The sequence below is a fragment of the Tachysurus vachellii genome, chromosome 17, assembly GCF_030014155.1.
Source record: "Tachysurus vachellii isolate PV-2020 chromosome 17, HZAU_Pvac_v1, whole genome shotgun sequence".
Lineage (NCBI taxonomy): Eukaryota > Metazoa > Chordata > Actinopteri > Siluriformes > Bagridae > Tachysurus > Tachysurus vachellii.
This window is the reverse complement of record NC_083476.1, coordinates 19,075,060-19,086,241: the sequence shown is the minus strand read 5'-3', so window position 1 is coordinate 19,086,241 and position 11,182 is coordinate 19,075,060. Positions and strand designations below refer to the sequence as shown.

General features: G+C 43.9%; 1 protein-coding gene across 1 annotated transcript in view; it reads left to right on the top strand.

Annotated features, from left to right (window-relative positions):
- The window catches only part of adamts2a (ADAM metallopeptidase with thrombospondin type 1 motif, 2a), a 61,106-nt gene that overhangs the window by 28,592 nt on the left and 21,332 nt on the right, over positions 1-11,182 (top strand). The window contains exons 4-7 of the mRNA XM_060890549.1: positions 5,503-5,705; positions 8,047-8,130; positions 10,190-10,346; positions 10,624-10,729. Of these exons, the coding sequence (XP_060746532.1) occupies positions 5,503-5,705; positions 8,047-8,130; positions 10,190-10,346; positions 10,624-10,729 (550 nt within the window). The remainder of the gene's footprint in view (positions 1-5,502; positions 5,706-8,046; positions 8,131-10,189; positions 10,347-10,623; positions 10,730-11,182) is intronic.

Genomic DNA, 11,182 nt, shown 5'->3' with positions numbered 1-11,182 from the left:
GGCACACACACTCATTCACACACTACAGACAATTTTCCAGAGATGCCAATCAACCTACCATGCATGTCTTTGGACCGGGGGAGGAAACCGGAGTACCCGGAGGAAACCCCCGAGGCACGTGGAGAACATGCAAACTCCACACACACAAGGCGGAGGCGGGAATCGAATCCCAACCCTGGAGGTATGAGGCGAACGTGCTAACCACTAAGCCACCGTGCCCCCGTAGATCTTGCTAACATGTTTTATTGTTAGTACATGTAGGGGGAAAAAAACGCCTTCACACACCGGAGATTTTCACGCACGGACGTGTCTAGATTGCAAGCGGCGGTTCTGCAATAACCGCAGTTACTCAAATAACCACTGAGCTACAAGAGCAAGACCATGTCAGGTTTAGCAGGTATCTGAGGATGTCATAGACGCATATTAACCCGACTCAATTTATTATTTTGTTGTAATTCAGACGCAGTGACGTCCTGCATGTTTTTTGTGACATCGTTTGATGGTGATTTGAAAAGCATCGGTTTATTCGATAGCTCTGTTTATCACCAACAAACGTTCAGCAGGTCAGTTGGAAACCACAGGTCTTTAAACCGGCTCTATCAATAATGCTGTCAGAGTAAAGGCGCACGCAGCCTTTTCTTCAGCAGAGCACCTACAAACACATGGCCAGCCCTTCTGTAGTGTTCTATTTTTAGGATTTGGCCATGCACAGAGTGGTGCATTGAAACCTTTTACCCTTGAAATATGATGACTGTGGTGACATTATGATACCCGGTTGACTGTGGCAGTGATGGTGGTGTATGACTGTGCTGAGTAAGAGCGTCGATTCCTGTTGTAAGTTTTAAAGGCAGTGGACTTGTTGGGATCTGGCTCAGGTTATCTGATTTCCTGGGTTGCATCACATACATGTTGAAGGTGGCTTTTCAAAACGTTTGGATGTCTCCGTAGGGGCAGTAAAGCTTTGCGGGAAAATCTAGAAGAGAGATAGCCATGAAGGACGAAGTGGCAGGGCTTCCAAGCATTTTCTTATTGATAGTCAATTTTTGTGTTAACTTATACTAGTGTCAATTGCGGAGCTTCTCACTCACCCATTTTCTACCGCTTATCCGAACTACCTCGGGTCACGGGGAGCCTGTGCCTATCTCAGGCGTCATCGGGCATCAAGGCAGGATACACCCTGGACGGAGTGCCAACCCATCACAGGGCACACACACACACACTCATTCACACACTACGGACAATTTTCCAGAGATGCCAGTCAACCTACCATGCATGTCTTTGGACCGGGGGAGGAAACCGGAGTACCCAGAGGAAACCCCCGAGGCACGGGGAGAACATGTAAACTCCACACACACAAGTTGGAGGCGGGAATCGAACCCCAACCCTGGAGGTGTGAGGCAAACGTGCTAACCACTAAGCCACCGTGCCCCTGCGGAGCTCCTAATTAAGCAAAATAAGGCGTTAGATAATCTAATAAAGTAACACCATCTCTCCAGGGCTGTGGGTTCAAATCCTGCCTCCAGCCTGAGTGGGCAGAGTTTTCATGTTCTCATGAATCTGTAAATTGTCCAGAATATGTGAACTGGTGTGTGCTCCCTGTGATAGGTTGCCACTCATTCGGGATATCCCCCATCTTGTGCCCTGGGTCTCATTAGACACCCACTAGGTTACCTGCCATGGATCATTTGTGCGGATGGACGGAGTAAACACCACTGGATATCATGGCAGAGAGAAATACATTTTAAAACCACAAGCCTAATTTGGTGTGATTTGAGTACATGATCTAATTTGTGCTGCCGTTTTTGCTGGGTTTTTAGGAGCGAGCTGGGACTCGCAAGTGGAGCATTTGCTGCTGTTGTGTATTCATTATTGTTTGCAGGCTTGAGCTGATAAACTGCTGACTTCATCAGGTGAGTTCGTTGGTTTTAAGCGTTCAAGCCTTTGTGGATGCTTTGATTCATTGAATCATTTGATTCACTGAATCATTTGATTCAGTAGATGGTCATTCTGGGTATTTGAGCTGTTATAAGCTTTATTGCAGAATATTCCATTCATTAGATCAGACTGGGGGGGCACGGTGGCTTAGTGGTTAGCACGTTCACTTCACACCGCCAGGGTCGGGGTTCGATTCCCACCTCCGCCTTGTGTGTGTGGTTTGCATGTTCTCCCGTGCCTCGGGGGTTTCCTCCGGGTACTCCGGTTTCCTCCCCCGGTCCAAAGACATGCATGGTAGGTTGATTGGCATCTCTGGAAAATTGTCTGTAGTGTGTGAATGAGTGTGTGTGTGTGCCCTGTGATGGGTTGGCACTCCGTGGTAGGTTGATTGGCATCTCTGGAAAATTGTCTGTAGTGTGTGAATGAGTGTGTGTGTGCCCTGTGATGGGTTGGCACTCCGTCCAGGGTGTATCCTACCTTAATGCCCCGATGACGCCTGAGATAGGCACAGGCTCCCCGTGACCCGAGGTAGTTCGGATAAGCGGTAGAAGATGAATGAATGAATGGATCAGACTGAATGAACCTAAAGGGTCTAAAAAGAAGACTTTACATCTTTTGTTGAAATTTGATCAGTTATAAAAACAACCCTGTTTTATTTGGAGTCTTCCATGTGCTGTCTGATTTTTTAATACTTAATCACAGCTCCTCAACCTTTTCGGTGGTAATTCCACAAAAGCAACAAATCCGTAGGGAGCGTTTATAATGTAAGCGGCGGTTAATGTTCAAACAGCTGCTTTGATGATGGATTGATGATGCCTGAAAGAGATGAACTCATTTCAAGCAGGCTGCCGCAGACATTATGCTGATGCCGATCAGAGGTTGGTAGAAGTTACAGCATTCCGATGGAACTGAAACTGGAGCGAAGTCATTATCAAAGCAATGAAGGATTCTGTTTGTGATTTATCACGGCACTTGCGTTGTTTCTGCCCAAATGAGCATTATTAGCCAAGAGCATCTCACTCTTAATCACGTTTATGGTCACCATTTACATAAACGATCCCAAATGCCCTATACTTGCGAGATGCTATAGATTAGTCTTCGGTGGAACGTGTCAAATCGACCCGGTAGCATTTAACCATTAGAGCTGAACATTAGTCTAAATTAGGCTAAACTGGTGGCCCTGAGCGTGTATTCTTAATACGCCTGCAGTGTGAGAAAGTGAGTGTGAAAATCTGAAGTGCTGATTCATCCTAGAAAGATTCCAATTATGTTTTATTTTGTATTGAACACATGGTTTATTCATGAGTTTATTCCCTTATTATCATATTGTTTACTGTGGCGCAAGCACAATATCCATGCAGTTGATGCTTTATTCGTAAGAGAACCTGAGGATGATTAATACCTTCACAATAGCCTTTCCAGTGGTCAACAATAATGGATATACAGTATTGCGTCATTTACAAGGGCTTTTGTTAGACACCGTTATCCACAGCGCCTTGCAATTTAACTCAATTTATATAACTTAGCAATTGAAGGTTAAGCGCCTTTCTCCGAGGACTAGCAGTGGCATCTTGGTGGCAGCTTGGTGGCAAATTGCTATTTGAACCCGCAACCTTCTGACTGGTAGTCCAACGCCTTAGCCTCTAGGCTACCACATCCCCAACATTTACTGTATCCATATGAACGAGAGGCTCATCTATAGGGGCAGGTGAGGCAGAGCCGAACTTTATACTTGTATCAACCATTAAGCAACAGGGGCATGACAAAGGCTGAACATGGATGAAACAAAAACAAGCACAATTTAAATTTTTTTGGTAAAAAGCATTAAGAATGTTGCTAATTCATTGATTTGCTCAGTTTTCTCGATGTCACCCGATTCCACTTTAGTGTGCTCACTGCCCAATTTGCCCCCTTGTAGCTATTATTGCCTCTAGTGGGTAAAATGTGTTTGCAACAAGCACTAATATTCTATTGAGGAAGGAATCTCACTGCCTTTGGCTCGCTCTGTGAACATTTTCCTTCGTGAGGATGACAGGGTTGCCAAATTGAGCACGTTTAAGTTTACTGTGCAGCCACCAATATATTATATATCATTTTTAGAATCAGAATTTAATTTCCGCAAACAAAGGCAAAGTATACTGTAGAAAATCTTTTTTCAAATGCCCAAATAGTTTGGGTTGATTTTAGATCTTTTTGAAATGCAGTGGGATGAAACCCGGAAAGCATTCCTGCTCTATCAAAGACAGTTAAACATCTAAAAAGTTAATATTAATAAATATTTCATTATTAATTATTATAATTAATTGATTAATATTTTCAGAGGGGCACGGTGGCTTAGTGGTTAGCACGTTCGCCTCACACCTCCAGGGTTGGGGGTTCGATTCCCGCCACCGCCTTGTGTGTGTGGAGTTTGCATGTTCTCCCCGTGCCTCGGGGGTTTCCTCCGGGTACTCCGGTTTCCTCCCCCGGTCCAAAGACATGCATGGTAGGTTGATTGGCATCTCTGGAAAATTGTCCGTAGTGTGTGATTACGTGAGTGAATGAGAGTGTGTGTGTGTGCCCTGTGATGGGTTGGCACTCCGTCCAGGGTGTATCCTGCCTTGATGCCCGATGAAGCCTGAGATAGGCACAGGCTCCCCGTGAGAAAATGAGTGAGTGAGTGAGTGATTAATATTTTCCTGTTGCACCAAAATCTTCGGTTCTATAAACTCTTACTGAACTGAACACTAAATCTAATGCTAATCTAAGGCTAATCTCTTAAATGTGCTGGACCCAGACAATCCGACTTTTCACTTTTGTATATTTACTTTGTAGCTGTGCAGCTTTCAACTGCCAAGAAATACACAACATGATGCCATGTGGTCAACGTCTTTTCCTGACTCTCGGTTCAGTTCCCATGATATGTGCTAAACTTATATTAAGGTTAAGTAAAAAGCAGACAATGCAGGCTTGACTTGCTCCAAAGCAACGTGTACGTTCTTCCAGATCACAACATGACACCTGCTTCTCTAATATCTCACTCCCACATTCATTGATGACTTCAGTACTGTACATTGTGTGTTGCTGGTTAACAGCCAGTAGTATCGGTGGCCTGGAACGGATTTCCAGTCTCAGTCTACCGTCTGTTTTTGCGCTCTCTCTTTTTTTCATTATTGTGAGGATATTCGTTTGCCGTATATTAACTTATGTGTGGGTTTTTTGTTAGCGCTGTGTATGAAATACGCACAACAGTGGAGGTCTTAAGACAATTCGTTATCGTGAGGAGTTCTGGGGTTCACATTGTATGCTTCGGAAAGCGTCGATGTTTAGATAAACGCTCGTTCCAGGAATTTGGTCTGTTGTCATAACATTTAAAGCTCGGTTACTTTTTCGATCGGTCATGCTGTAGATTTGCTTGTTGTCTAATTACGTCAGTTTGCACGAACGCTGACCTGAACGTTCTCTTGGCTGCTTGTCAATGTGATATCAGTTGTATGTCATGCATTCTTGGCTGTGTTTGAAATAGCACGTGCGGTGTGTGTGTCTGTGTGTGTGTGTGTGTGTGTGTGTGTGTGTGTGTTTCAACAGGTTCAGTACTGGGTGGTCTGGCTGGAGTGGAAGCCATATCCAGAGGGATAAAGCCGAAAGTGAACAGCAGCAGGCGCGCCCGCAGGCAGTCGTACCAAGACGAGATCTTCAACATCGAGGTGCTCCTGGGAGTCGATTGCTCCGTAGTGCAGTTTCACAGCCGAGAGCACATCCAAAAATATCTGCTCACCCTTATGAACATTGTAAGTCCGCCAGAACTTACTTTCCGTCCCTTTCCCTTCCTTCAAGAAAACGATTTCCTGTATGGCTTCATGACTCGATCATTTACGTTGCATTAAAATTTATGGTATTTGGCAGACGCCTTTATCCAGAGCGACATACAAAAGTAGGATACCATCAACCTAAAACTCTGTTGCTATGAAATATAGAATATAGTACAATTAAAAAAAAAGACAGGGAAAAAAATAAACAAAAAAAAAAACAGAGAAAACATAACAGCGAGTTTAAGTATTTCAGGAAGAGGTTCACCTGTTGTTTGACGACTGTTCGGACATCTAGGGGAAGTTCATTCCACCACCTTGGTCTTGATGTAAACCCCCCTCTTACCCCGAAAGATGGTGGGACCAGTCGAGCAGTGTCATTTCCCACCTCTGAATTTGACTTGAGTTATAGAGCGATCTTTCCCACCTGCTCGCCCAGAAAACTAGCAGGGCAAGCTGGTACAAGTCACTGCAGAGATCCTAGATAGTTGCTTGTTATTGAAACCTGTCACATATCACAAATGCTGAGTGCAAATAAAATGTTGATGGAACAATTGGAACTCAGATAGCAGAAGATCTAAGCTTTGTGTGTTGTGTAGAACTAGAAAGCAGTGTGTTTTGCAGCTTGCAGATTCAAAGCTTGCGTTTCTCAGGCGTCCATCCATCTTTCTGACAGCTCCAGGGTATAAAGGCTGGAAATTCTGTCCTGCTGACGCCTGACAGCGTTTTTGACCTGAAGGATTGATGTGGGCAAGACCGGACTCGCAAGCAACTAGAAGCTTTAACTTCAGTTTATTTTTTTGTTGTTTTTTTTTCCCAGATAATTGTTTTTGCTCATCTTGACATTCTAGTTCTGCTCTACCAAAAGCATCATCCTGCATCAGTCCTTTTTTTCCCAGCTCTCTACTTCCTCTGTTTCCTATCTCTGTCCATCCTGACTCACATTTGTTTGTGCTGCCTTTCAGTTGCTTAGCAGAAGACAAGCTCCAGTGGAAGCCCTTGCTGCATTATTAATTGAATCCTAATGATTTTCTGGCACTTTGGCCTCCTGCTCGTCAAATTGCCTACCTGCTCTACGGCATGCTGGGAGCCGGACTAATAGAACACGGCCAGGGTCCTACTGAGGTCCAGAGACAGGGACACACTAATGAGGGACCTCTGCTCTGGTTGCTAGCACTCTATGTGTGTGTGCTTGTTTATGTCGGAGACAGACATCACGAGAAAATGAACCGACAAAAAATCAGTGGTAATGAGAGAGAGAGAGAGAGCTGAACATTTGTGATTGTTGCTTATGTGTGAGGTTAAAAGGTAAAAGGCTGCGGTGTGTGTGTGCGTGTGTGTGTGTGTGTGTGTGTGTGTGTGTGTGTGATGCAGACAGATGCAGGACTGGAGAGCACAGTAATCCATAGCCATCTAATCCATAAAGAGTTCGGACCATCTCGACTTATCATCGACGTTGCAAGTCAACTTTACATCTGATTAACGTGACAAACACGAGCAAGACTTTCTCCTTCTTTATTAGTCTCTGATCACCACAGTTACCACAGTTAATAGAGCTCTATTCCATCCTGGTTTAGCCTGATCTCCCGATCACGTGCTCGTCCCAGCGAACGTCACCTCTCTGCACTTCTCTGAACCTTGCTGTATTACCCTTCTACTCTGTGATCTGTTTTCTTCTTCTGTCAATCTGTCTTTTTTTTCTCCTCTCAGTTCATTTTCCCCAGTTGCACATTCTCAGATTCTTAAACAGCCTCTGGTCAGGTTGCCATCCATCTGTCAGTCTATGTGTGTGTGTGTGTCGTAGGGCTTCATTAGTTTTCTCACACTCACACACCCGCACGCTGTGCGTTTTGGCGTCGGTCCGGCGTTCCTTCCTCAGGTTTCTTCCTGTGATGGGCTATGTAAATGAGAAATAAGACAGGGTCAGATGTGAGGAGGAGGAGGAGGAGGAGGAGGAGGAAAAGGAGGAGGAGGGAAAGGATATTTATTCCACACACACACCCACATATACACACACATACACACACATACACATGCACACAGATGGCTGTCTCTTGACCCCCCCCTCAAGGGTTGCTGCTTGCTTGACCTGTCTTTAAGGGATTCTAATTATATGTACATTTTTTAAACAGTTTACTTATTTTTTTTAAACATAAACCCCATGATTAGTGTCACTTCTAAGTCGCTCGGTGTCTGCCCTGAGGTCAGTGTGAGGTTAAAAGCATTCTGGGTCCAGTGAACTGCTTTAAAAGCATCAAAGCCAGCTTTATTTACCTAGACAGCTAGTGGAAGAACCTACCACTGTATTTCTCTCTGCTCTAAGGTGAATGAGATCTATCAGGACGCCTCTCTCGGTGCTCATATCAACGTCGTTCTGGTGCGAATCGTGATGCTCTGCTCACCCAAGGTAAACCTACAGTAAAAATACCATCATCTTTACACCTGTCATCATACATCACCTTTTACCTTCTCACCTTCAGAATGTTTTCTTGGTTTATGCTGTAATATAAGCAACCAGATTAAAATCGGAGAATTTATGGATGTCCGCAATAGGCGAGGGACATGGTGGCTTAAAGGCTAGGAAGTTTGTCTCAAAACTCCAGGGTTGTGGGCTTGGTTCCTGTATTCGCCCCGTGTGTGTGTGTGTGTGTGTGTGTGGAGTTTGCATGTTCTCCCCATGCTTCAGGGGTTTCCTCCAGGTTTCTCCAGTTTCCTCAACCAGTCCAAAAACTTGCATTGTAGGATGACTTGCATCTATGAATTGTCCGTAGTGTGTGAATTGGTCTGAGTGTGTGCGATTGTTGCTCAAGGCTGCGAGGGGGAGAATACAGACAGAGCAAGAGCAGGTTGTCGTAAATAAACAGCGGTTTATTTACAGTTGTGCTCTCATTAAAACACAGTTTGTGTCAAACGGTCCAATAACCACTCAATGTAACAGGCAAGAGCAGAAAAAAAATCACTTAGTCAGCCTAGCAGCGGCGGCTTTGGGTGGCCTCCAAGACCCAGGAGGCTGGCGGCATGAGGCAGGCTCAGGGAGCGCCGCTGTCTTCAGTCTGTGCTGGGTTTCCTGTGTGGGAGACATAGAGACGAGCGTTAGGTTTCCCGCCGAACAACCCCGTGGTTACCTCGTGGATTTTATTCTCAGCTCAGGTGTGATTCTCAACTAATTGTATTGTCATTTAAGTCATGGGAAAGCCGTGGCCTAATGGTTAGAGAGTTTGACTCCTAACCCTAAGGTTGTGGGTTCGAGTCTCGGGCCGGACACGACTGAGGTGCCCTTGAGCAAGGCACCGAACCCCCCCAACTGCTCCTCGGGCGCTGCAGCATAAATGGCTGCGCACTGCTCCGGGTGTGTGTTCACGGTGTGTGTGTTCACTGCTGTGTGTGTGCACTTTGGATGGGTTAAACGCAGAGAACGAATTCTGAGTACGGGTCACCGTACTTAGCCGAATGTCACGTCACTTTCATTTAGAGCCAAAGTATGCATTTTTATTATGCAAATCCAATATATCTAAATAAAATCTTATCACCTATTTTAAATATCCTACATTTGTACAGTAAAATACAGTATATATTTTCAGCCTCCTTTATCTAGAGCAACTTATATTTTATCTCATGTTTATACAACTGAGCAACTGAGCGTTAAGGGCCTTGCTCAGGGGTTCAGCAGAGGAAACTTGGCACATCTGGGATTCAAACTCACAACCTTCCAGTTGGTAGTCCAGCACCTTAACCATGAGGCTTCCACATATCTGTCAGAAGGATTTAAAGAGTTTGGATAGCGTCGGATTAGTAATCTTCAGATGCTTCCACACCTATAAATCCGTTCTCCAGGTCCAAGTCAGACTAAAATTCATTCTTTTGGTTTATTTGCTGTTTGGCTCACACTGTACATAATTAAACAAACCTAAAAACTGGAAAACAGCATTGGCTGAGTGTGTCGTGGGTCTGAAAACATCCTCATTAGGATAAAAGGTTTGGCATGTGTGTGTAGAAATTACGACTCAGACAGCTCTAGGCTCTAGGTGTTGATGAGGTTGAGGGCCCGAATCGCCTGCAGGAAGAAGCTCCATTGATGGGATGTCATTTCTCTTTCTCGTATTTCTGTTCGTGGATAAGTGTGTGGTTTGTGCTTCAGATTAGCAGCTCATAGCTACAGAAAAATGCTGCCAAAATAAACAGCATGTCCAATTTACTAGGGGGTTCAATGCAGCTTACCTGAGTTACATTTTCAGTGCAATCGGAATCAAAACTCAAACCGGAATCAGAACTAAAATGCGACCGCATCGGTCAAACGTCTCAGACTAAACCCTACTTATGTGATTGCTCTTGTTGCTTTTCCTCCACTAAAACCACCTAGTTACATTATTATTGATTGCATTATCATATTATCGTATTATAGATGGTGTCTGTTAAATAATGCAGCCATGCTAATCCTGGTTCTCTGTTATCGTCACCATTTTTAGTCCATGGGACTGATCGAGCTAGGGAACCCGTCTCAGAGTCTGGAGAACGTGTGCCGCTGGGCTTTTCTGCAACAGAAAGAGGACGAGAACGACGCAGAGTATCACGATCACGCCATCTTCCTTACCAGACAAGAGTTTGGACCGACGGGCATGCAGGGTATTACTGCTTGGGCACATAACAACATGTACACATGCAACATGTAGTGAAAGGTTTTTTTTTGCTGTGTGTTATATAGAATTAGAATAGAAATAGACTACAAATAGAATTATAATAGAAATAGAATTTACTTGTACATGTAGGAAAGGAAAAAAATATACAGAAATATAATAAAATATAATATTGGATCATCTGTATATATACAGTGCCTGTAGTGTCTTAATGTTTTAATTGTGTGTGTGTGTGTGTGTGTGTGTGTGTGTGTGTGTGTGTGTAGGTTATGCTCCAGTAACAGGCATGTGTCACCCAGTGAGGAGCTGTACTCTGAATCACGAGGACGGTTTCTCGTCTGCTTTTGTGGTGGCTCATGAGACAGGACACGTGTGAGAAACCCAAAATCCCAATCGCATCCACATACAAAGCTTTTTCTTTTCTTTTCTTTTCTTTTCTTTTCTTTTCTTTTCTTTTCTTTTCTTTTTTCTTTCATAAATCTCTGGACATCAGGGATCATATTCATAGAAACTCTTAAGGCTCAAAATAGCTCACTTTAATGCCACAGGCAGCCCTAATTTTGTCTTTTTCTCTGTTTAAGAATAGTTTACAAAGTGTTAATATGAACTGAATTAATTAATGGCTGATTTTGTCTCCCACAGAAGCGGGAATTGGGGAATAATTAATTACATCAATTATCCACCTCTGTGCATTTGAGATAAAATGTGTGAGGGTAAAAATGGCCTAAAGTTTGTCTTTTGCTAGCAACAAGCTTGTACATAATAAGTTATAATGTTAACAACCAACTATATCTATATGTTAAACGATATAAAGCAAATACTAAT